The 23,410-nt window shown below is 43.1% G+C and overlaps 1 protein-coding gene across 2 annotated transcripts in view; it reads left to right on the top strand.

Moving 5' to 3' along the window:
- The window catches only part of rev3l (REV3 like, DNA directed polymerase zeta catalytic subunit), a 73,500-nt gene that overhangs the window by 37,733 nt on the left and 12,357 nt on the right, over positions 1-23,410 (top strand). For both annotated transcript variants that reach the window (XM_021324387.2, XM_012878243.3), the window contains exons 9-22: positions 738-874; positions 1,144-1,272; positions 5,205-5,442; positions 5,870-6,012; positions 8,987-12,773; positions 13,959-14,857; positions 15,615-15,700; positions 15,876-16,001; positions 16,540-16,732; positions 17,420-17,531; positions 17,635-17,750; positions 18,518-18,636; positions 22,044-22,162; positions 22,312-22,453. In XM_021324387.2, coding sequence (XP_021180062.2) covers positions 738-874; positions 1,144-1,272; positions 5,205-5,442; positions 5,870-6,012; positions 8,987-12,773; positions 13,959-14,857; positions 15,615-15,700; positions 15,876-16,001; positions 16,540-16,732; positions 17,420-17,531; positions 17,635-17,750; positions 18,518-18,636; positions 22,044-22,162; positions 22,312-22,453 — 6,346 coding nt within the window. The remainder of the gene's footprint in view (positions 1-737; positions 875-1,143; positions 1,273-5,204; positions 5,443-5,869; positions 6,013-8,986; positions 12,774-13,958; positions 14,858-15,614; positions 15,701-15,875; positions 16,002-16,539; positions 16,733-17,419; positions 17,532-17,634; positions 17,751-18,517; positions 18,637-22,043; positions 22,163-22,311; positions 22,454-23,410) is intronic.

The following is a 23,410-nucleotide window of genomic DNA, read 5'->3' as shown; positions in this document are numbered from 1 at the left end:
CTGTGCAGCCCTCCTTAGATCAGTTCCCCTGATTAAGACAGATGATAAAACATGACAATGGTAGGCCAGAAACAGAGGTCTCAGATTTCTGTCAGGATGTAAACATTGGTCCACTTTGGAGGTGTGATGCAACAGAGATCAAATGTGTTCTGAGTTTTATTTGTGTTCTCTTAATGGTCAAACTTTACCGATTTACCGCTCCGTCTACATTTGAACCCCCATCTATGGTCATGAGGTAGCATGCAAAATGAGCTTTGTTGATCAGGTGGCTAGACTCAAACTTTGAGTTAAAGTCCAGAGCTCCGTCATACAGACTAAACTGACTGGACTGGAGACACAACTGTGAAGCTGTCTGCAAGAAGGGACAGATCAGTCTACTTCCTGAGGAAGTTCAGGTCCTTCAGGGTTTGCAGCAAGATGCTGCAGATCGTCTAGAAGTCTGTTGTGCAGAGTCTGATCTCCTCTGCTATCGTCTGTTGGGATAACAGCATCAGAGCAATGGACTGAAAGAAGCTTGATAAAATGATTCTTCTGGGGACCCTTCTGGAACCTCTGGAGATGATTTAACACAAGATTCTTCTCCAGATCTACTGTCAGACAGATCCTTCCTGCCTGCAGCCATCATGGTCTGCAACAGAAAGAAGGCTTGATAGCTGCATCTCTAGAGAGGAAGTTTGTGTATTGACATCTTGTGCTCTGATCTGAGTAAAGTGCTGTTTCTTTGTTTCTTTGTTCAGGACACAAGATGTGAGTGCGGATGATGAACAGGATAGTATTTTGGCTGAACTCACGCTGCATTCTGACCACCTGACCCCCGACGAGCTGCCATGCACTGCTGCTAACGCTGTGGAGGTGCACAGGGACTCACAGCCTGGTGAGTGGGGAAAAAGACATCACAGAGCAAAGTGCAGCGCCATGAATTACTGAAATGCATTTGAGACTTTAGGCTTCACACAAGATGAAGCTTCCTGTTGGAAAGATGAATCACGGCATGTCCAGATCATCCACCTGTAATGAACACCGCGCTTTAGAGATGACTTTGTCTCTGACTGATGACGCCTCCATCTAACCGTCTTAAGTCATTTTAGTTGGTTCATTTATTCTGATCTAGCTTACAGTATTTTTCTATCTGTTCCTGTACAGGCTCATTGAGGAGCAGTGGAAAAGTCCCAGAGGAGGCTGTTGTTGATGAAGAGGCCATCTTAAGCCTTCTGGAAAACAGTCAGACTTTTCTCCCACTTTCGCAGACCTCCAACCATTCACCCCTCTTCGGTACAGTATCTATCCCATTACTAGAAACTTGCAAGCTGAGTTTTTGTCAACGCCTACTGCTTTTATCATTTGAACTTCAAACTGCTGTTTATAGATGCCTTCTAGTTTAAATGATCTGTGCAGGCTTTAGGACTTGTGCTGTGATGCAGTTACAAGCTCATGGTGCTTGAGCGTGAAACCCGCATGTCTGTTGGCATTGCTCGGGGACTAACACACCACCACTTTGGTTAAATATCCCTTTAACTCCATTCTGCTTGTATGGAAGGCAGCCTTTGATGTGTGAGTGAAGTTTAGGCTGAATACTCCACAGCTTACTGTGTCTAAACATTTTTTGATTTCTCTCTCTAAGCATTTTTAAATGGTGATTTAGATACCTGACCTTTTTAGAAGAAGGCAGAATCCAATATCCTTCCATGCATTGCTATTATAATATATGGCTGGGCATCTTTTTCTTTGATCTTTATCTTGAAGTGAAAAGATGAAATTATAAAAAAAGAGGCTTACAAGAATCCCACTGTTGTGTTTAGGAGTTAGACTTTATCCCTAAATTCTCTTTCATAAACACATCCAAATGAAACTTTCTATTCTGCTTAAGAGAGTTCAAAGATATCTATAAAACCTGGCATCTATGTTATCTTGGAAAACCCAGGTGCACATTTCTGTTTTTAATTTGAGCTGCAACAATATACATGCCAGGCCCTGCAAAGGCTTTCATACCATGTGAACTTTTATTATATCACATGATAACCAAAAACTGCCATGTGTTTTATTAGGATGTTATGTGGCAGACTAAGAAAAGGCAGCGCATAATTGTGAAGTGCAAGTAAACTGATACAGGATTTTCTAAAATCTTGATAGTAGTCCAGCTGTTCTGTGAAGTTCTCAGTTTATTAGAGTGTAAGTGAAGAGAAAGCATCATGAAGACTGAGGAATACAGCAGACCGATTCATTAGATGTAATTCATTTAATTTATAAAGCGCCAATTAGCAACAACAGCTCTCTTATGACACTTTAAAAGAAGCAACATCCTGAGGTTTGAATATGTAACAGAACAACATTGATTCAATCCATAATCGTTAAATAGAAAAATATGGTATAGAGAAACGAACACTGGACATCAACCTTAACACACCATCACTGCAGAATTTTGCTGGGATGCTTTTTATCAGCATAGAAAGGGGAAGCTGTGTTGATGGGATTCCGGGGTAATCCTGGAAGGAAACTTGTTAGATGACCATAAACATACAGCCAGCATTTTAATGAAATGGTTTAGATCAAAGCTGTTTCATGCGTTAGAATGGCCCAACCACAGTCCAGACATAAATCCAACCCAGAGCCATTTTGTAAAGAAGGATGAGGGAAAAAAAAGTTTCTAAATGTGCCAAAATTGTAAAACGTACCCCTTTAAGCCTTGAGCTGTGCTTGCAGAGAAAGGTGGTTCTACAAAGTCTTAACTTAGGGAGGCTGATCTCTGAAGCTCAGCACACTTGTCAGATTTTCATTTGTAAACAGATTTAAGGCCTTGTGTTGTTCTCCTTGCTCTTCTGATGTGTTACTTTGTGTGGGTCTGTCCAATAAAAACATTAACAATTGTGGCTGTAAAATGCTGAAAAAAATACTCATTGAATATAATGGTGCAATAACAAATTAAGACAAGATTGATGCTTTGTTTTTCTGCACAACGCAAGCACTGATCTTGTCCTGGCATCCAGGATCTAGTCCAAAGTGATGAACTAGCCTTTTTATCTCAGACTGCTGTTCTTATCCGAAACAGCCTGCAGGAGTTATGCAGCTTACACTCTTTATCCATGGGTGCTTACCCCCAAATTCCACATCCTCCATGACCGCTGCGTTCGCGTACGTGCACGTTCGTCTGACGGAGCAACTACGTTGTTATTTTAATTAATGAGAACAGTTCCACATTCTCAGAGACTGCTCTGAACGTCACCGTCAGTGGACACACTCTCCGTCGGTCACCGTTAAAATATGGAGCAAGTCTATTTTCTGCTCCGTTCCGGTCCGTTGGACTGCAGCCAGGTGAAGCTCCACAACTGCAATCGTTTCAAACAGGAAAAAGAACGCTAACACAATCTGTTTTGTCAAAGTAAATTAGGGTAACAAGAGGTCGGTAACTACAAATTAAAACATCTTTGTAAAATATTCCCAATAAAGTTGACCATATTATTTAAATATTGGATGCAAACTACTGGTTTTTTACTCAACAAGGAAGCTGATTTGCAGTGGTGGGAAGTAACGAAGTACAAGTACTTCGTTACTGTACTTAAGTACTTAAGTACAATTTCCGTGTATCTGTACTTTACTTAAGTAGATTTAATAATGGATACTTTCTACTTTTACTCCACTACATTTAACAGTAAGTATCTGTACTTTCTACTTCACTACATTTCTATACAGCGTTTCGTTACTCGTTACATCCAAGATGCATTTCGGTTTTTTGATTTGTTCGTTAGTTTGAAAGTATCCAATGGCGAGAGCAGAATCAGTCCGCTGAACCAATCCAAAGCGGGAAATAACCATTAGGCCCTCCCTCAAGAAGAGCAGCACAGTACGCAGGACCTGCAGAATCATTAACTCCCAGAATGGAGTCCAAGGATAGTCATCCTCCAGAAGACCTGCCCCACCCATGGCCTTATTTAAAAGATTTCTTTGAAATAACTGGGTCAAAAAACGCTTCCTGGAGATTCCAATGCCGCCTTTGCCTTCCCCAAAAGCATGAAATTCTATCTTTCAAAAATTCACCATCAAATTTGAAAAAACATATTGAGGTAAGTTAAGTTGCTAAATGCTATCGATGTTAAATTAATTTGTGTTAGTGAAGTTTTATGTAATCTTAGCAAGTTTTTTGATGAACTCGACTGCAGTAAATAAATACGATTACTGTATATTGTTATAAGCTAGCATGAACTTGCAAGTAACAGTGATAACTGCGGTCATGATCACGTCTCCCGCCATGAATGTTACATATAAGTTGACGCTAAACTCCTTCACGTCCTGGTTATTAAATAAATGTTAGCGCCATTAAAATAATCTCCATGTAACAGTTACAGTTAAAACTAAATAAGATAGGTACACTTAATGACATTATATAAGCCGTTAGGTATTATGCTTGGCAAGTACTTTTACTTTTAATACTTAAGTAGTTTTAAAAGCTTGTACTTTCTTACTTTTACTTAAGTAAAATAATAATGTGGTACTTTGACTTTTACTTGAGTAAATTTTTGTCTGTGTATTTGTACTTTTACTTAACTACATTGTATGAGTACTTTCTCCACCACTGCTGATTTGAAATTTAATATATATAGGCTTTGTATATAAATACAAAAACGTTTTTGGTAGCCAATGTACTTACCCATACTTGATGGAAGTAAAAATACACTGAGTCGATGTGTAATCAGCAACAGAGAACTTTTCAGACGCTGTTAAAAGGATGAATCAAAGGTTTGTTTTGTTTCCGGCTGCTTTATATCGCCTTTTTCAAAATAAATTTTTTTTATGTTTATACCACGTACAATTCTGTGTATTAATACTCATCAGTTATTCAGCTGGGAATCCTGGTATAAAACAGCCGACACATACCCTGGATGCTTCTGAAACACAGGAGCTAAACACGAAAGAATTAAATCCACTAATTACACTGTTTATTTTAAGCTATCAGTAAGTGTTAGAAAAAGGAAGAAGGATAATTGATGTAGAACTGCTCTGTGATGCAGGTCACTTTTAAACATTAAGCACATCCTTCTTTCTCTGCATGTTTGTCTACAAAACATGCTTAAAGAGCCATGGAGTTAACTGATTAGGAGATTTTGTCGTAATTGTCATCAATTTTGTTCAATGTGGTCTGGGAGCACACTGCCCAACTAAATGTTGTTCAATACATTTCTGTCTGAAGAATTGTCTTCTCGTCTCTGTAGAAAGCAGTCAAGATCACGCCCTCATTGACTTGCTGGCAGGCCTGGAAGACGATGGTTTCCACAGGACTCCACTAAGGCAGAGCTCTCAGTCTTATTCACTCCCTGGTGCAACAGCCTACCACTGTAACAGTGATGAAGAGGAAGCCGGGCCAGAGCTAGAGAAGGAAGAGGCGGAGCTCAGTCTGATAATGTCACAGCGGTGGGACAGCGAACACAATGGGAGAACAAACCCGTCCAGGCAAGTTGTTTTTCTCTGTAACTGAGAGAGAAAATATCCATGTCAGGGACCAAAGAGAAATATTGTGATGCTTTTTTATGTTATCTTAGTTTGATACAATCAAACTCCCTGTTGGTCGCTGCAGATAGCATCTTACACTGAGGCTGGTTCTGCTGAAGTTTTCTTTTCCACTGTCGCTACATGCATGCTCAGTATGAGGGAATGCTGCGAAGTTAAGGGCTTGATGCAATCAACTGTGATTGCTCCAAATTCAGTGAATTCATGCAATCGGCTGGGTTTTCTTTGGCAGAAATGGAAATGTGTTTATTCCAAGTTATGGTTTAGAATAAATAATATAATAATATTGAAATCTGTTTAAATAATTGAATTGACTGCATTTCTATTTGTATGAAGTGGATCTCTTTGTTTTTTGTTGCTGCTTCCACAGGCCTGGAGTTAGGGAGGCAGAGGACGGCTTCAGTGATGAGCAGCAGGAGTCCTCTGACGAAGACATGGAGTGGACTGGGAATCACTCCCTGTTTGCCAAGCTATCCATCCCACAGCTGGACGGGGCAGCAGATGAAAGCAGCGGTGAGACATCTACAGCTCAATACCCTCACCACAGAGACTTTCTGTAGTGCCAGAAGTATTTGTTCATCCATTCAAATCATCAGGCTTAGGTGTTCCAATCACTTCCACGTCCAAAGGCATCTACAATCCAGCACCTATGCATGCAGACTGCTTCTGCAGACATTTGTCAAATAATTGGACTTTCTCAGGTGGGGAATTCAAAACACGGCACTGTGACAGGTGCATTATGTCTAGTTTTTACATTTCTTCACTACTAACATTAATGTTAGAGGTTTTATAATAAAGTGGAGGGGAAAAGGTCATGAAAGCAACTAGACCACAAAGTGTCAGGCCATGCAAAATGCATACTGAGGCACAGAGTGCGCAGAGATCACCAACTTTCTGTAGTCAACAGTTACAGACCTCCAGACATCATGTGGCTTTCAGATTAGCTCAAGAACATAGCTTTGCCACCTAACAGGTTTCAGTCATTAACCAGGTCTGGTACTAGAGGCAGATCTTATGCCCATCGTTTCCCATCATTATGTTATTATAAACCGTTCCATCCAGCGAATGGTTGATCCTCCCTCTGATACTGTTTTGTGAAGGATCGTAATGCATGGAGAGAGTTTAACCACTCAAATAATAAGATTTATACCTGTATCTTTGCAAATGCATACTGTAATATAAGCACCTTAAACAACCAGCAGTGCTGCTGAATGCGTCATAATCTCGATCAGCTGATCTCCCATCTGCACTAGCAGACGTGTAATAGCAGTTAAACAGCTTTTAGAGCAAGATTTATTAACACCACCTTGAAAGTTTAAGACTACAGTGGTAAAGGACTGATTTGGAAATCAGGTTTATAGATTTAGTGCAGAATGATCAGTTGTAAACTGAGCATTATCCTAGTTAAACTCTGTGATGGGGGATTTTAAAGACAATTGCGGGAAGATAAAAACAGATTGAGTTATTCTGATGCTGATCCAACATTTTATTTTTGTTAAGGCACAGTGTTTTTACTTTTTTGTGTTAAATTATACCATTCATAACCAAAGCTAACTAAATTTCAACCATGGCTCTTTGATAGCTGTTGTTCCCCATTAGCACACCCTTATCCGCTGATAAAAGCGGTTGTTTCCTCTGTCCCAGCTGGGAACTGGTACTGGATAGCTCCAGTTTTACCGGGCTAGGGCTAAAACTGGGAGGTGGAAACACAAAGAACTGGTGCTTAATAATCTCTAGCACTAGCTCAGCACTGGAACCGGTTTGTTGGAAAAGCCCCCTTATAGAAAGGTTTCATTTAATTTGTTTGCATTGGTGGTAGCGGCATTTGAGCCCAACATCCAGCAGGTGGATTACAAAATGTTCGATGCAGTGGTGTAAACCATGTCGCCTCTGGGGCTGTGGAAACAGGCTTTTTGTGAGTGGCTGACAAGCCACTGCTGAGTCTGGGTTTTGCAGTTGCCAGAAGAACCGCCATTGCCTAACTGCATTGTGCTGGGTGTGAAGTTTGGTGGAGTGGATTATGGTGTAGGGCTTTCTTCAAGAGTTTGGCTGACCTACTTGGTTCCACTGAAAGGTGACAATCTGAAGTTAGGAGGAGAAAATGCAGTTCTGGTGTCAGGTTCAATGTCCAATCTGTTTGTGTTTTGTCTTAAGAAGAGGACAAAACACTTCTTAGCCCCCTCATCTATTTCTGAGGGGGCTAAGAAGACCCCTCAGAAATAGATGGTGCTGAATGGTTAAAGGTTTTCACTGCTTGAATTGCAAGGGAAGGAAACCCGCTCACCAGAACCGAGACAGGTTACCTCCATTAATTTCAGTTAGTAGTCACTAGGGCTGGCTGACATGGCTTAAATATAAAATCTCCTTCTTTTCGTTTTACAAAAGCAATTAAAGAAATTATTTTAAAAAACTTGCTTTTATTCCAGGCATTTTGTCTGGGAGTTAACATGAATGTGAAACATGCTTGTAAAACTAGATGGCTGCCCTGTCAATGAAAATATAACCAAATGTTTGCTGCTGTTGGTATAACACAATGAGCTATGAACAGACCTCACTTCACTTGTGTAACTTCAAACCAACTTAAAAAATAAGTAAATTAATAAATTACATGCCTCATATTGTAGTAAAAAACTATATTTTGATTAGATTTTCCTAAACATATATTCAGCACTGCATGCTATTCTCTTCATGGGAGCGCAATGAGTGCATTGGCAAAATAAAATCCAGATTATCCAAAAATTAAATTAAAAAAAAAATTGTAAATTCAAATTAATCGATTAAATTGATTTCTCGCCCAGCCCAGTAGTTACTTTATAGTCCCACCAGCTTACTGTCTTTGTTGATTGGCTACATAGAGATTTTGATGTTGAGTCTAAAGCAGTCATCTAATAATCATCCTGTTTTTCTATGGAAAGTGTTACATCACATTACTTGATAATACATGAAGAATTAACTGATATGCATCGTCTTCTGTGGAGTGAAATTATAGGTCTCAACGCGCATTGTGGGACATCATTGCCACCTACTACAGGGAGTGTGAATAGATATTTAAAAAATTTCTTTACATTTTTATCCCAGACAAAAGCCTATGACCCTCTTTAGGCTCGGTGCTCACCGTTTGAGAAAGTCTACAATAGAACAACTTTGAAATGAATCAGATTGGACACTTTGAGCCAGGCCTACATAAGTGTCTGACCTTACAAGTGCACTTCTTAATGAATGGTCAAACATTTCCATAAATACACTCTTAAACCCTGTGGAAAGCCTTCCCAGAAGAGTTGAAGCTGTTGTAGTTGCAAGGTGGTATATATATACAAAGGCAGATGCCTTTGTGCTAATTAGTATATTTAATTACATTCCGATTCCCATCTTACAGTAGCTGTAGATTCATTCATCATCTCGGCTTTACTGACCTACTTTTATTCTCGTAATTTTTATGTTAGATCTTCCATATCATCTTAAATACCTTTTTCTTCTGTATTCCTAGATTCTTCCTTAACAGACACGGGCTCCATGTCTCAGTCCTCGCTTACAGTTACAGAAAAGTTGTTGGGGAAAACAAATCCTTGCACAGGAGAGACCGTTCACCTGGAGCCGCCTTCGTCGGCTAAGATCCTGCTGTGCAAGCATCCTGAGCACAGGCCAGTTCACGTGCTGGACATGGAGGAACAACATGAAAACCCCTTTCAGTTAAAAAGAAGCCAGGACGCCACGAGTGAATGTTCAGCAGGGTTCAGGGTCAATAAAGAAATCCCGTACATCTTGCCAGTAAAACACCCAATTTCTTGCAAAATAGCCAATCCCTCTGAGGTGTCTCCTATTTGCATAGACAAAGAGGACATCCGACCCATGTACGCATATAACAAGAAAAGCTCCAAACCTGTGGATAAGGCGGATCTCGAAGGTTTCCCTTTTGGTAGTAGAAAGGTGTCAAAAAACAGGAAAAGGTACAGCAGCCAAGAGACTGTAGAAGCTAACCGTTTGTCCATTTTTCAGAACCACAGCACCATCTCCCTTTGTTACTCAGACCTCAGAACCTGTTCTGCTAAGACAGAGCTGGAATTGAGCACGAAGGAGAGAAAAAGCCCGACCCTGGCGAGCATCACCTCAACCCCATCTCTCATGAAGGACGGCGAGTTCATCGATCACAGAGAGGAAGAAATGGCCCAGGAAAGTGAGGAAGGAGATGTTGGGGAACTCAAAATCAGATATGAAGACTACCAGGAAAATAAAACTGAGAGGACTATTGTGGCACAGCAGGAAGCACATTACAAGTTCTTCCCCAGTGTTATTCTCTCCAACTGTCTCAACAGAAAGAAAACGGGAAATAAAAAGCCGGCTGAGGCCTGCAATACGCCAGAACTGTCCCCGCCTTGCAAGATAAAGCTAAAACCTCCTAAAAAGAGATTAGGAATAGCAGGACACAGGAACAAAGCAGCAGTAGCTCAAAGTCCGACCTCTGACAGTCCAGTCAGCACTGACCTTCCTTTAGTAATACCTGCTGTTAACCAGACAAACACAGAGGGGCCCGTTTCCAATGATCAACCAAAATCACAGCCTGAGTTAAATGAAGACGAGCCAAATAACGAAGGTGAGCCTGTCATAAACCGAGAGTTGAATAGTGAGGATAAGACTGTCAATGAACAGATAGAACCAGTCTCAGAGGCTGCTGTCTCCAAGTCCACCATTGCTTCCTCTGTTTGTGAAGAAACCAAAGCCGCAGCAGAGGATAGTCTGAGCCTTGATCCACAGTTATCTGCTAAAGTTAGCTGTACTAAAACATCAGCACTGCCGGGAAGTAAATATACACTGAGGGCCAAACGGAAAATGAATTTTGATGGTGATAATGAAGACCATCAAACTTCCACTCGTACTAAAAATGCTAGCAAGGTTTCAAGGTGGCAGGAGACCAAATACCAGAAAAGACGCAAAAGAGAACCTCCTGTAATTATCAAGTACATAATAATCAACAGGTTCAAAGGACAGAAAAACATGTTGGTGAAGATGTCCAAAGTGAATGTGGAGGAGCAGCTGGTGGTGTTGACTCCAGATAAAATGGAGCATTACAATAAACTGGCCCCTCTCAAGAATTTCTGGCCTAAGGTGCCAGAGTCCACTGCTGTCAGGTTTCCCCTCAAAGATTCCAAAGCCAAGAAGTCGCCCAAACGAAAAGCCAAGGTCAACAGTACAAGTAAGAAAATGATCAGCAGCTCTCCCAAAAGGCCTCAAATCAAACGAGGTGAAAGGACGAAAAGGAGTGCGGTCCGTCAGAGACGCCCAGTCCTGCCCTCTCTGCCTCCACCTCAGCCATCTTACTGCGAGCTGGCAGACGACCTTGAGAAAGAGTATGCTGATGTCATGGTAGAATTGGGTTATCTTTCTGAAAGGTCCCCTAGCCCCGCAGATTCAACACCCCCACGGTGCTGGTCCCCAAGTGAACCTTTTCTCAACAGTTCAGAGCAGCTGATGGATCCACTCAGTGACCCTTGTCTCAGTTCTGCTATTCAAAAGCCTCGTGCAAAGTCAGTGACTAAAAGAGCCCAAAGTAAAAGACGGACAGCCAAACCTAAGACGTCCACAGACTCCAGAAGAAACGTAAGCAAGTCTGCTGCTAAGCTCTCAGAGGCACAAGAGCCTGAAAAGGAGAAATCAAGAAAAAATAATGCTGCTGCTCCAAGGCAGAGAAAGAAAGCTAAAGATGTTACTAATAGTCCTGCAACATCTCCAGAACCCAGAAGGTCCCGCAAAAAGAAAACCGACAAACCTAAAAGGGATGATTTATGCAAAGAAGACTCCCAGCTGTTATTCTCTGACGTCGGCTCCGCTCCTTCAGAGAGTTCCTCTCAAGAAGTTCCTTCGTTTCAGCAGCCATTAGAAACCGGTGACACCAGCCAGAGCAGGACATCAACTTGCATTGTATCAATGCCTGCCTCAGCCCGGTCTGTTGAACCCAAGGCTGAGGACCTTGAGACCTCAATCATGGAAGTGAACCAAAGCATGTTGGCACCTGTTGAGATGAAGCAGCAGGGTTGTCAGACCACTGTGGTGAAAGCTGAATTCTGTCCAGAGGAGTGCACTCCTCCTCAGCCTCTGGCAGCTGTTCAGCCCTCGCTGGGAAACTCTAAAGACCCCCAGAAAGATAATGGTTCTACCCCCCCAGCTCCTAAAAACGGGGAGGTGCCTCCTCTCTCTGAGGCGACCTCTGGCCTGGCTGTCCTCAAGCAGCTCCTCCAGAAGAGGCAGCAGGGTCAGTCCCTTCCTCTGCAAGTGGTTGGGACAGACAGCCATGCTGCTGCCATAGCTCAGGCTGCAGCGCTGCTAAGCCCCTCAGCTAAACACGCAAAATCCATAAGAACCCCTTCCACCGCTCCCCGGAAACCCCGGGCCCCAAAGTCTACCACTCCAAAGGAGAAAAAGCCCAGAAACAAGAGAGGCAGGACGAGCAGTACTCAGCCAAGTACAGCAGAGAAGCAGGACGGCAGTGTGTCCGATGACTACCTTCTCTTCTCCTCTGCACCAAGCCTAGAAAGCTGCAACTTCATAGAGGACAGCTTGTCACCAGAGCTCCCGCAGGCCTACACCTTCGATATAAACACTATCCATCAGGCCGAGTTCTCCAGTCCATACAGTGGCAATCAGTTTGTTTTGACTGATAAAAACTTACCCGTCAAGTTCCTCAGTGACGCCTGTCAGGAAGCTTCATCTGCTAAGACGCAGGGCTTAGATCTTCCTGAGGGCCAAGCCAAGCGGGGCGCTGACACGTGCAAAGCCAGGCCTGCCAGCCCCGAACTCTTTGACAGGTCAGGGAATGGAGAGCCTTCATCAAAGCTGGCCACGCTTGATTCTGAGAATGAAAGACAAACAGAGTGGGACCTCTCTTTCTGTAGATCCCACATCCTCAGCCCTTTTCAAGACTTTCACTGTGAGAGAAAAGAGTTTCTCTTTTCAGCCTTCGACCCTGTGATACCTTTGTCTTTAAGCTCGGTGTCGTTCGTCGATCAGGAGGGCTCGCCATCAAGCGAACTTCAAGAGAGCATTGATGGACTTATGTCCACCACCCCCAGCAGCTCCCCTCACTCCATCAGTTCGCTGTCACAGGTGAGGGCAAGCCAGCTCCAGCGGGGGGCTGCAGGTGGAGCCCATATTCTCAAGCCACTCATGTCCCCTCCGAGTCGGGAGGAGATCCTCAGCACTCTGACGGACCTGGAGATGTCGGAAGCCACTTTCCAGGAACCCTTCTGCAGCAATCCCTCTGACATCCCGGCCAAGCCAATGTGAGTAAACGCCTTTTCTGCCTGCAGCACCGTCCCCCATAATCACAGCCTTTAATTTAAAGCTTAGAGTTAGCAGTTTGTGTTTAGAAATATATGTTCCAGGTATTTTGAAATGCTCGTTTAGTAATGCAACTGGGAAAAGCACAAGCATTTTGCAGCCTACTGTGAGGAAAGATTTCAACCTGGTAGAATACGGTAAACATGTCAGATATCAATATTTCAGATTGAAATTCTGACACTGCAGAATTGATGCTTTTATACTTTAACGCCAGTGAGCTAAAACAAATGTACCTTTTAATGGAAGCAGGGTTCCCCCATAAAATCCGGTAATCCTGGCGGTATGTGTTGTGGTTTGTGGGAGCATGTGCGCGTAGTCACTAGCGCTAGCTTTTTTTGACCCGGAGGTTTTCTCCCAGACGAGAACTTTACTGACCGTTTTATGTTGTTCATCGAGGTATTTAAAATAAACAAACAACGCTTAGCCTGGTGGGGGGAGTGAAGCATGGCGGCCCGCCAGCCTTACAGGAGGGAGTATCTGGTACCTTAGAGGAATACTAATGCATTTGGTTTTCTTGCTCATTTTTGTCTTATACAAGTTTTAGTCACCACCAAGTGTTGATACCCCTGCTTTGTCTTGGAAAATAATATTTTTTGATAATGAACAAGTAATAAGTCAAATAATTACCCCCGCATTTAAAGGGATAGAAGGTTCTTACATAGTCTGAAAAATCTGATTTGGAGCAGTTCTGGGGTTGTTTATGGGATTTATGTAAAAAGGAGGAGAAATGTTTAAATATTGATGTATGATGATTTAATTAGCAGTTTTTATCAACACTTGACTATTATAAGACATGTAATTGTCAAAGAAATTATATTTCAAATATACCTTTAAAACAGGAGTGCCTTCAAAAACGCCTCCAACGAGTCTCTGCACAGATGAATTAAACACCTAATCAGAGAAAAAGTTGCCAAAACTGTGCGAGGGGTTCATAAGGGTCACAGATTTAGTAAATCACTGAACATGGTACATGATACATAAATATTAAAATATAACAACTTTATAAATGCAATAATTACTTTGCCAGTATTTCAGCATCAGCTGGAATCATTTTGCACATTCTTGTTTGCAATCTTTTTGTGACTGCCAAATTAATCGTAAATATAATCTTGCTCTTTTCCCCCCAGGGAGGTTGGGGGCCGTAAGCTCACAGTTGGGACCAGGTTAGTGAAGGAGCTCGAAGAGTTTGGAGGAGACTTGTCTTTGGAGGGCCTCCTTTTCTGGAAGACCGCCTTCTCCGTCATGACGCACCCCGCCGTCCCCATCGTCTCGTCTCAGGGAGCAGTGGCCTTGGAGACAAAAGAAGAAAAGACTGAGCTTTCCGCACCCTCAGCCAAAGACAAGAAGGTCATCCTTCTCCCCTGCAGAAACCCACCGAGCCGTGAACGCGTGCAGCTGTGGCTGGAAGCCAGGAAACAGTACGAAGGCCTACAGAAAGAGAGGAGAGAGACGGGGAAGGAGAGGGACCAGACTGATGTGGAGCAGGAGAACGCTGAGAGAACTGAGCTGCCAGTTGTTTCCAGATGCCCCTCAGTGATGGTTGAACATTTTGGGAACATTTCCAGCACGAGAACTCAAAGGAGAAAGAAACTCAACCTCTCTTTAGTCTTGTCTCCTCTGCTGAAAGCAGGTTCTCAGTGTAAATCCACAGAAGTCAGTCCGGTTTCTGATGAGAGCAGTGTGAGTCTTGAGCCTGAGGAAAAAGACGATGACGACTCTTCTAAAACAACTTCTCCAGAATCCCCAGAGCTGCCTCCGTGGCAGGACTCTCATCGACTGAGCCCATCTGCACCTGACCGTGTCAGCAATGAGAAGCCATGTGAAAACTCACCAGCACCGCTGTCACCCAGGGTCACGACTTCACAGGAGAGGCTTGAAGAGGAAAGGTCTCCATCTCCTTTCCATAGCTTTGACAGGGATGGTGGGAGCAACAGTCCATATCTGCTACACAGCACCCCTTTCTTAAGGAAAAGGCAGAGGAGCACGGAAGACCTGGATCCCGTCTGCAGCACACCCACTAGTGACAGTAAGTTTTTTCTGGCTCCGATGTTTCTCACAGAAAGGAGCGATCCTATTCAGTTACCTTTAACCAGCTATGACATTGAACAATTAGACAAAGTACAGATATAGTGTTGTTAGTTCCTTTCTGACTGATTGCACCAGAAATGTAGAACTTCTAATGGGAAAAGAAGCTAAAGCCCTTTGTTGAAGAGTCCGCTTTGTTTGCAAATAGACATAATGACAAATTGAATGTCACAATAACCACTGCTATGTCTAGTTTAAAGGGTTCTGATATATTACATTCTCATTATTCTGATGCCATGCATTAAAACTGCTTGTCAATAATATCATTTACTAATTATTTTGTGATTATGAAAGGGAGTAGTGAAAAAATCTAACATTATTAATCATTTAACAAGAATATCACAATGTCATGTTTTCATTGTGCTCTTGTTTGAAATCATTTTGTGATAGTGTCTCTGTTAGTCATTCCTAATCAGCATAACAAATAGCTGCAATTGCTCTAACCATTATATCTTCTGGTTAAGTTCCATAAAATGAAATGCTGGAAAATTGGATTCATTCTCAGTGAGCATTTCTCTGAGCCGAGTGGCCCCAGTGCATTGATTTGGTTGTTTTGAATCATTTGTTGGTGTGTCCTATACAGTCAGGTTTTTGTCCTTTTGAGCACAAACGTTCTGTGCACTAGCCTGTATTTAACCCAGCTGCTCTGTAGTTAATCCTTGGACCTGATGTTGTGTCCTGATCTCTTCCTGCTGCAGAAGATCCTGTTTCTCCAAGACTCCAGCATAGAAGAAGAAGCCAGGCTGATCCTTTAAGAAGAGTTTTACTCACCACACAAATGAAGGTCAGCGCAAATAACTGTCTGTGAGATTTCCACACTAAAAACATCACAGTTCACAGTAGTGTGTGTGACTCGGTGTTGTCATCCCTTACATTGTTAATGGAGCAGATGCTTTTCTTTTTGTGAGAATTGCCTGTGTTGTCTGGGTCATTGCTGCACCTCATCTTTATCTCCACAGAACCAGTTTGCTGCTATAAATGTGCCAAAGAAAGAACAGTCTCAGATTGAAGGGCCCAGCATCGCCAATTCATATGGCTTCAAAGTCAGCATGCAGAATCTGCAGGATGCAAAAGCTCTGCATGAGGTGAGTGGCTCTTCAGGACCCCTATTGATTTTGTGGCATCCAAATTATTTCAAATGAATCCAGTCATATGGTCAGTTTCAGTACCAACTACATACCTTCCTATTTAATCTCAGTTAGAAAACAGTATTTCAATATCAGTCGGCCATCTAATGCCAGTTATTAACCAGTTATCTTCCTGATAGCTTGGAGTCATGTTGCAGCAACCACTCACCCTGAGCTAGAATGTGGCGCCGGTGGAGAGGAACCACTCTCCACTTTCAGCAGAACCAGGCTCTGTATCAGTGGCCTTTTGACAGGGGGAAAAAAAACACAAAAGAATTAAGCAAATAATTATAATAGAACCAAAAGAACGCAGGACCGGCGTTAATGGCATCGCCATCAAGAAAGAGACCAGTAAATCACAGAAGCACTGAGCTGGGAGGATTTTCTATGGGAAAGAAGAAACGTTGTTGATTATAAAGAGTGTAATTAAAAACAGTGATCTTTCTTTTTTGAAAGTTACTTTTAGTTTACCGTACAGTTTGTCTTTACATTTCAGGTCCAGCACCTAACGTTAATGGGAATGGAGCTCCATGCCAGAAGCCGGCGTGACCTGGAACCTGACCCAGAGTTTGACCCCATATGTGCCTTATTCTACTGCTTCAGCTCCGATGCACCCCTGCAGGGCGTAGACAGCACTCAGCTGACAGGTGCCATCATGGTGGACAAAGACCATCTCAGTTGTGGCCAAGGTAAAGTCCTACCTACATGTTGACATGGATTTCACTTTGACTCCCTTGTTTCCATTATCCGGCTGTGATCGTCTGTATTTGTTATACCGGACTGAAGCTGGGGATACACCACAGGACCTTTTGGTCAGTTTATTTTAAATCGTTATTAACATTATCAACAAAACAGAGAACAGCACTGGGCATAATGCAAACTATCAACAGGAAAAACAACAGACGCTTGCATGTTTAAGACCAAAACACAGCAAATATAGAAGCGCTTTACTGAAATGAACCAAACAATTCACATATTCAAATTTATGGGGAAGTGTAAGAGAAATACAGCCTGTCAGAACCCTGAGAATATCATCATCTGCTGGGATGTTTGTTCCTTCAAACTGTGGACCTAGTGAGAGTTTCCAGAAGAATTTGATGCTCTCGGTTGTGTTTAGTTAATGTGATAAATGCTGTAGTGTTTGATCCAGCAGCAGGCGTAGTCGGTTAGTGTGTGATCCTCAGTCTTTCAGCTACCAAACAACAAGCAGCCTGTCAGTGAGAACTCCTAGTCTTTTCTGAGACTGTGAATCGGGTTGTGTCTCCAGGTTATGCAGTACTGAAATCCCTCCTGTTGACACTTTAGGTCCTACACCAAGTGAAAGGATCGTTGGGTTTATGTTACCCTGGACTAACAAATCTGAATCCCCTCTGCAGGTCGCCGAGCAACAGCGCCGCTGCTAGTCCGGTCTGGCGTCTCCGGGCTACAAATTAGCTATGCCAGTGAGGAGAAGATGCTGTTTCAGGAGCTCATCGCTATCATGAGAAGGTGTGTGTGTGTGTGTGTGTGTGTGTACTCTCATTGATTGGGGCTGAGACAGTTTTTGTTACTGTACCTCTGTATTAAATCCGTTTGCATGATTTTCTTCCAGGTTTGACCCGGACATACTGGTGGGCTACGAGGTTCAGATGCATTCCTGGGGCTACCTGCTTCAGCGGGCTGCTGCGCTTGGAGTGGACCTTTGCCAGCAGCTGTCCCGAATCCCAGGTACCTCCAGGAGTCACCACAGCGGAGGGTCATGCTTTGCTTTGTTAGCCAGCTGCTCCGGTTTCTGAAGAGCTGAATACTTTGAGCTTTTCTGATTGCTTGGTTGATCTGCTGCATAATTTAAAGTTACCAGAAAATATGAAATGTTCAGAAGTTTTACCTGGGAGGTGACTGAAACAATGTGTTATGAATATTACATAAGTAGGAGATGTTTAGCATCGAGAGCTCCAGACAGATGGCTCAGGGTAGGTTCAGCAGCTCAGACCTCCCTGACAGAGATGTTTTCTTGGGGGGGGGGGGGATTTCTACGCTGGTGGATCTTATTTATCTGGAGCCCCCAAGAGAACAGCCCTGGTTCCTGGAAGAGATTGCTGCATTATGCAGTTGATTTGAGTCTTAGTTAGTAGTCAGGGTATGTGGTTTACTTCTTTTGTTCTGCAAAGAATTAGTGTTATGTGAGCCACCTCTCATTTTAGAGGAAATTTAGAAATCAATATTGTGTGTGTGTGTGTGTGTGTGTGTGTGTGTGTGTGTGTGTGTGTGTGTGTGTGTGTGTGTGTGTGTGTTCGAGCATACTGTGGGTGCTAACGTGGGCTTCCCTGGGACAGAGCGTAACGTGTGTGGATGGTGCCATGGGTGTCATGTGAATGGACGTGCGTCTCCCTGACACCGGGTTTGTTTGTGAGCTCGGGCTGAATGGAGAGCCTCAGGCAGCAGCTGCCAGCCTCTGTAATTAGCTTTCTGTCTGGCTCCGTGGGCGTCCTCAGGTGACTCCAAGGAAAACCGCTTCGCTGCTGAGAGAGATGAGTACGGAGCCGACACCATGACTGAGATCAATATCATCGGCCGCGTCACACTTAACCTGTGGAGGGTGATGAAGACCGAGGCAAGTTTCTCTGCGTGGCTTCCACACACTCTAATCAGCTGCCGACCGTCTCTCATTAGGCTTTTCTTCCCTTCATTTCTACTCCTCTCTGCTCTTTCACGTCAGGTTTTTCATTAAATACAACATTTATCCATAATCTATCCATAATTTAAAAAATACATGTGTTGGATTAATTTTGCTCACTTTCAAAACTAATGACGAGAAAAATATCCTTAATTGAAGAAATGTGAGGCATCTTTAGATAATAAAGTGGAAATAAATTATACTGGGTTGAAATTTGGAAAATTTCTTAAAAGTAAATAGTTTCAAGGTCATGTTAACCATAACCCCAACCCCCTAATTTAGAATAATGTGTTGGGGTTTGTGATTGACCAACATGAATCAGACATTCCCCCAGACATCCCTCTCCCCAGCGACATCCTGCAGCTCACTCCCAGACAGAAATGTTTACCGAATTCAGGATCTTTCCCTGGGTCTCCTCCAGTCTGATGTGTTTGTAAAATCTCTAATGGGTGGCGCCCAGGGGACGTCTTGATCAGATGCCCCAAACCACCTCATCTGGCTCCTTTCATCACCTATCTCTAAGGCTGAGACCGGCTACCCTTTGGGGGAAGCTCATTTTGTCTGCTTGTGTGCATGATCTTGTTCTTTGGTCATGATCCATACTTTGATTAGAAATGCAGCCATAACACGTGTACGTAGGTGAAGGTTGGAACGTAAATGGACGTTACTTTTTGGCTCAACTCTTTCTTCACCATAACAGACTGAATCAGCGGCAGCATTACTGCAAAAGAAATCCCAATCTGTCATCTCCCCTTTCATCCTACCATCACTCATGAACAAGAAACTTAAATTTCTCCACTTAAGGCAGAGACTGACCCCCAACTCAGACGGTTCAGTCCACCTTATTCCAGCCAAGAACGACAGCCTTAGACTGAGAGAAGCTGACTCTCATTCCCACTGCTTTACACTCAGTCTGAGCTGCTCCAGTGCACAACTCCATGACTTTGCCTTGAGGTTCTTTCCATGAACACCATAAACAGGATCAGCGGCGAGGACTAGCCATGACAGAGTCCAATGCATTCTGGGAACAGGCTCGACTTTGTGCCGGGAATGCAGCCATAACACGTGTAGACCGGAGAAGCATGCTCCCATGACTCTCCTTAGCAATTCCATGAGGGTAATGATCTGTTCCACAGTACCACAGCACCACAGCCAGGACTAAAGCTACATTGCTCTTCTTGTAAGCAAGTCTCCTCTCCAATACCCCAGAGTAAACTTTCCAAGGGAGGCTGAGAAGTGTAAACCCTTGGGAAGAGCACACTCTCCTGTCCTCTTTCTTAAAATTGGGACCACCGCCCCAGTGTTCCACTCCAGGGGTGTTGTCCCGGTCCTCCATGCCACATTGAAGGCAAGGCAAGTGCTGTACATGAACAGGGTAAAGAAGAGAAAACATACAGAGGAACGTACATTGCAGTGCCACAATAGAGGCAGGTTAGGATAGGTTGAACTACAGGCTTAATCTAATGATGCTTCTGTGAACTATAACAGTTTAAATTGAACATTAACATTCAAAGGGAACTCTAACCAAATAGAACATTGATTAAAAAAATTCAGGCTTTCAGCACATTTAAAGTCTCTTGGGAGTTTGTTCCAGATAGGTTGAGGATAGCAACTAAATGCTGCTTCTCCTTGTTTAGTTCTGGTTCTAGGTATGCAGAGTAGGTTGGAGCCAGAAGACATGAGTGGTCTGGAGGGTTGATACACTGATAACAAGTCTGTGATATATTTAGGTGCTAAGCCATTCAGGGATTTAAAGACTAACAGAAGTATTTTAAAGTCTATTCTCTAAGATACAGGGAGCCAGTGTGAGGACTTTAGAACTGGGGTGATGTGCTCTGCTTTCTTAGTCTTAGTGAGGACGCGGGCAGCAGCGTTCTGGATCAGCTGCAGCTGTCTGATCCACTTTTTAGGAAGACCTGTGAAAACACCATTTCAGTAATTGATCCGACTAAAGATAAACGCATGGATTAGTCCTTTAGTCCTGGAAATGTTCTTTAGATGATAGAAGTTTGAGTTCTCTGGAGGTTCAGATCTGAGTCACCACACCCAGTGTTCAGGCCTGATCAGTGGTTAGTAGCTAAAGAGGCCATTACAGCCCCATAATGGGTCCAGAGCCTTCAGAATAAATCTGAGCCAAACCTGGTGCCACACCGCCTTCTAGGTAACACCATCGTTGCCCCCAAGAGAACAACCAAGTCTCCAGAGGGTTCTCCTTCCAGGACTCTGTCCAGAGATGTTTCTGCTCTTTGATGTATGAACACAAAGGATACTCAGAACCTTCCCTCTAGCAACTTGAAGTCTCAAAGAGGCGACTCTTTCTTTCAGCAGGGAACGCTCCAAAATCGCACTCAGCCAAAGGTTGATTCAGGGGAGTAACTAAACGAGGCTTCTAAATATCTCCACCCACACTCAATGCCTTTCTTCCGCCGCAACTCCATAGTAGGACAGTCAAGCCTTTCCAGGAGCTGGGTTCCAGAGCACAAACTGTGTGAAGAAGTGAGTCCAACTAGTTTTAGCTGGTACCGCTTAACCTTACACAACAGCTCTGTAGAGTTTCCTTTTTCTACAGCTGCAGCTCTTGTAAGTCTCTACAAGCTTTAAACATCTAGATGTCCAATCTGAGTGAGACCAAGATTTGGGAAAGAGGGATGGGTAAATATTTCAGCAGAGGGTCTGTGAGAAATTTCCAAGTCTTGCCACAGATTCTCAATGGAAATCAGGTCACCTTTCCTGACAGGATTGTCCTGTATTTACCTTCATCCATCTTCCCGTCAACTCAGGCTAGCGTCTTTAAAAACAACATCCTCACAACATGAGGCTGCCACCACCGTGTTTCAACCACTGTCTTCAACGTGGAGATTGTGTGTTTAGGAGGATGTGCAGAGTTGGTTTTCTGGCACCCTCCTTGTTTGCTGCATGCAAAGCTTTTTAAATGATCAGCTTTTAAAAAAATTGTACCACGTATCCTTCTGCTTCTGCTTGGTCCATCATGGAAAATCCCAATAAAATGCTTTTACGTTTGTGGTTATAAAATGATAAAATGTGAACAAGTCTTTCAGGGGTCTGCATGGCAGTGGACCATTTATACATCTAATACTGTATACTGTTCAACTATGATTCTCACTTTAGAATGAAGACAATCAAAAGAACCACATTTAAATATCCTCAACCTGTATGTGGTAAACAGAGCGTAAAGATATAATTTGTTGATGAGAAACAAATTACCAGTGCCATTAAATGAGAAGAACCTACATTTAAAGGGAGGCAGGGAGGCCTACGTAAAGGTAATGATCCTTCCATAAGTGTGAGGAAATGTTCTCATTCAGATTTTCTTGGTCCTCCAGGTGACGTTGAACAACTACAGCTTTGAGAACGTGGCCTTCCATGTGCTCCATCAGCGCTTCCCTCTCTACAGCCCCCGATCACTGTCTGACTGGTTTGACCACATCACAGACCTGTATAGGTCCGGCACAATCAAACACACCCTCTTTCTGTTTTTCATTAGTTCAAATTAAGTCATGCATCACTGAGTGGATAGAAGCAGTGAAAGTTAACCTACCATTTACCTACACACGGCCTATTTTAGTAAAACAGATCTGGATATTACTACAGGTGGAAAATGGTGGATCATTATGTGAGCCGTTTACACGGCACCATGCAGCTCCTGCAGCAGCAAGACATCATCGGCAGAACCAGTGAGCTGGCCCGACTCTTTGGAATTCAGTTCCTTCATGTTTTGACTCGAGGATCCCAGGTACACACACACACACACACACACACACACACACACACAGTCAATTTGAGTACTGCAACCCTTCACAAACACTAGGTTGTATCTCTGCTGCAGCTTTAATTCTCAGTGAGTTACAGAGGCTCCCAGCTCTTCACCACCCTGCTTAACAGATGGGTTTGAAAGGGATAAATACTCAATAGGAAGTATATACAAGACTGTTAAACATTTAGCTTATCTAGGTTTTTAAAGTTATTTCTTGTAAACACAACTGCACTCAGAAATCAGGATGTTTACTTTCTTGCCCTTTGAAAACTATCCTTCTGAACAATTCAACCATTTAGGAAATTCCTGTATGTTGGAAGAGATTTACTGAGTTTGAAGTAGCAACACATCTACCAGAGCTGCATTGCCAATCTCCAGCTTCTTTAAAGCTTTGACCTGTCAAAACTGACTTCGGTGTAACTCACCGCCTTACCAGAGCCTTACTCTGCCCAATCTCATACTTGGCAAATGTGCAGAGAGGAGGCCAGGAAAGGTGGGCTTGGGCTAACCTGAGAATCAATGGAAGGACTGCAACCCTCACTATTGAAACTTCAACTCGTTACCCCACAGTTGCAGAGCTGCTGACACGTCAGTTTCTCCAAGTGACTACACAAAAACTATTGAACCAATAGTGTTACTGATCCGAAATTTAATGCAATACACCTGCTGAACCTTAGGAGGGTGCCACACTGACTGTTTTAGACATAAAGACAGGATTTCAACAAATATGCACTAATTTGTTAAGCGTCCCTGCAAGCTGAATTCTCGTGGTATTTGTGTGTCTACAAACATGAGAATCCATCTTGTACCGCTCTCGTCTCAATCGTTTGGGCCTATACCAAAAGCGGTTCTGGCCAATCACGTTGCAGTTTTGTTGTTTAAAGTGGGACATACAGGTGCGACGAAAGCAATAGATGCTGATCCCACAGCTGAACT

Source organism: Fundulus heteroclitus, chromosome 15 (assembly GCF_011125445.2).
Source record: "Fundulus heteroclitus isolate FHET01 chromosome 15, MU-UCD_Fhet_4.1, whole genome shotgun sequence".
Classification (NCBI taxonomy): domain Eukaryota; kingdom Metazoa; phylum Chordata; class Actinopteri; order Cyprinodontiformes; family Fundulidae; genus Fundulus; species Fundulus heteroclitus.
Note: the sequence above shows the minus strand (reverse complement) of the source record. Positions and strands in the feature narration are given on the sequence as shown.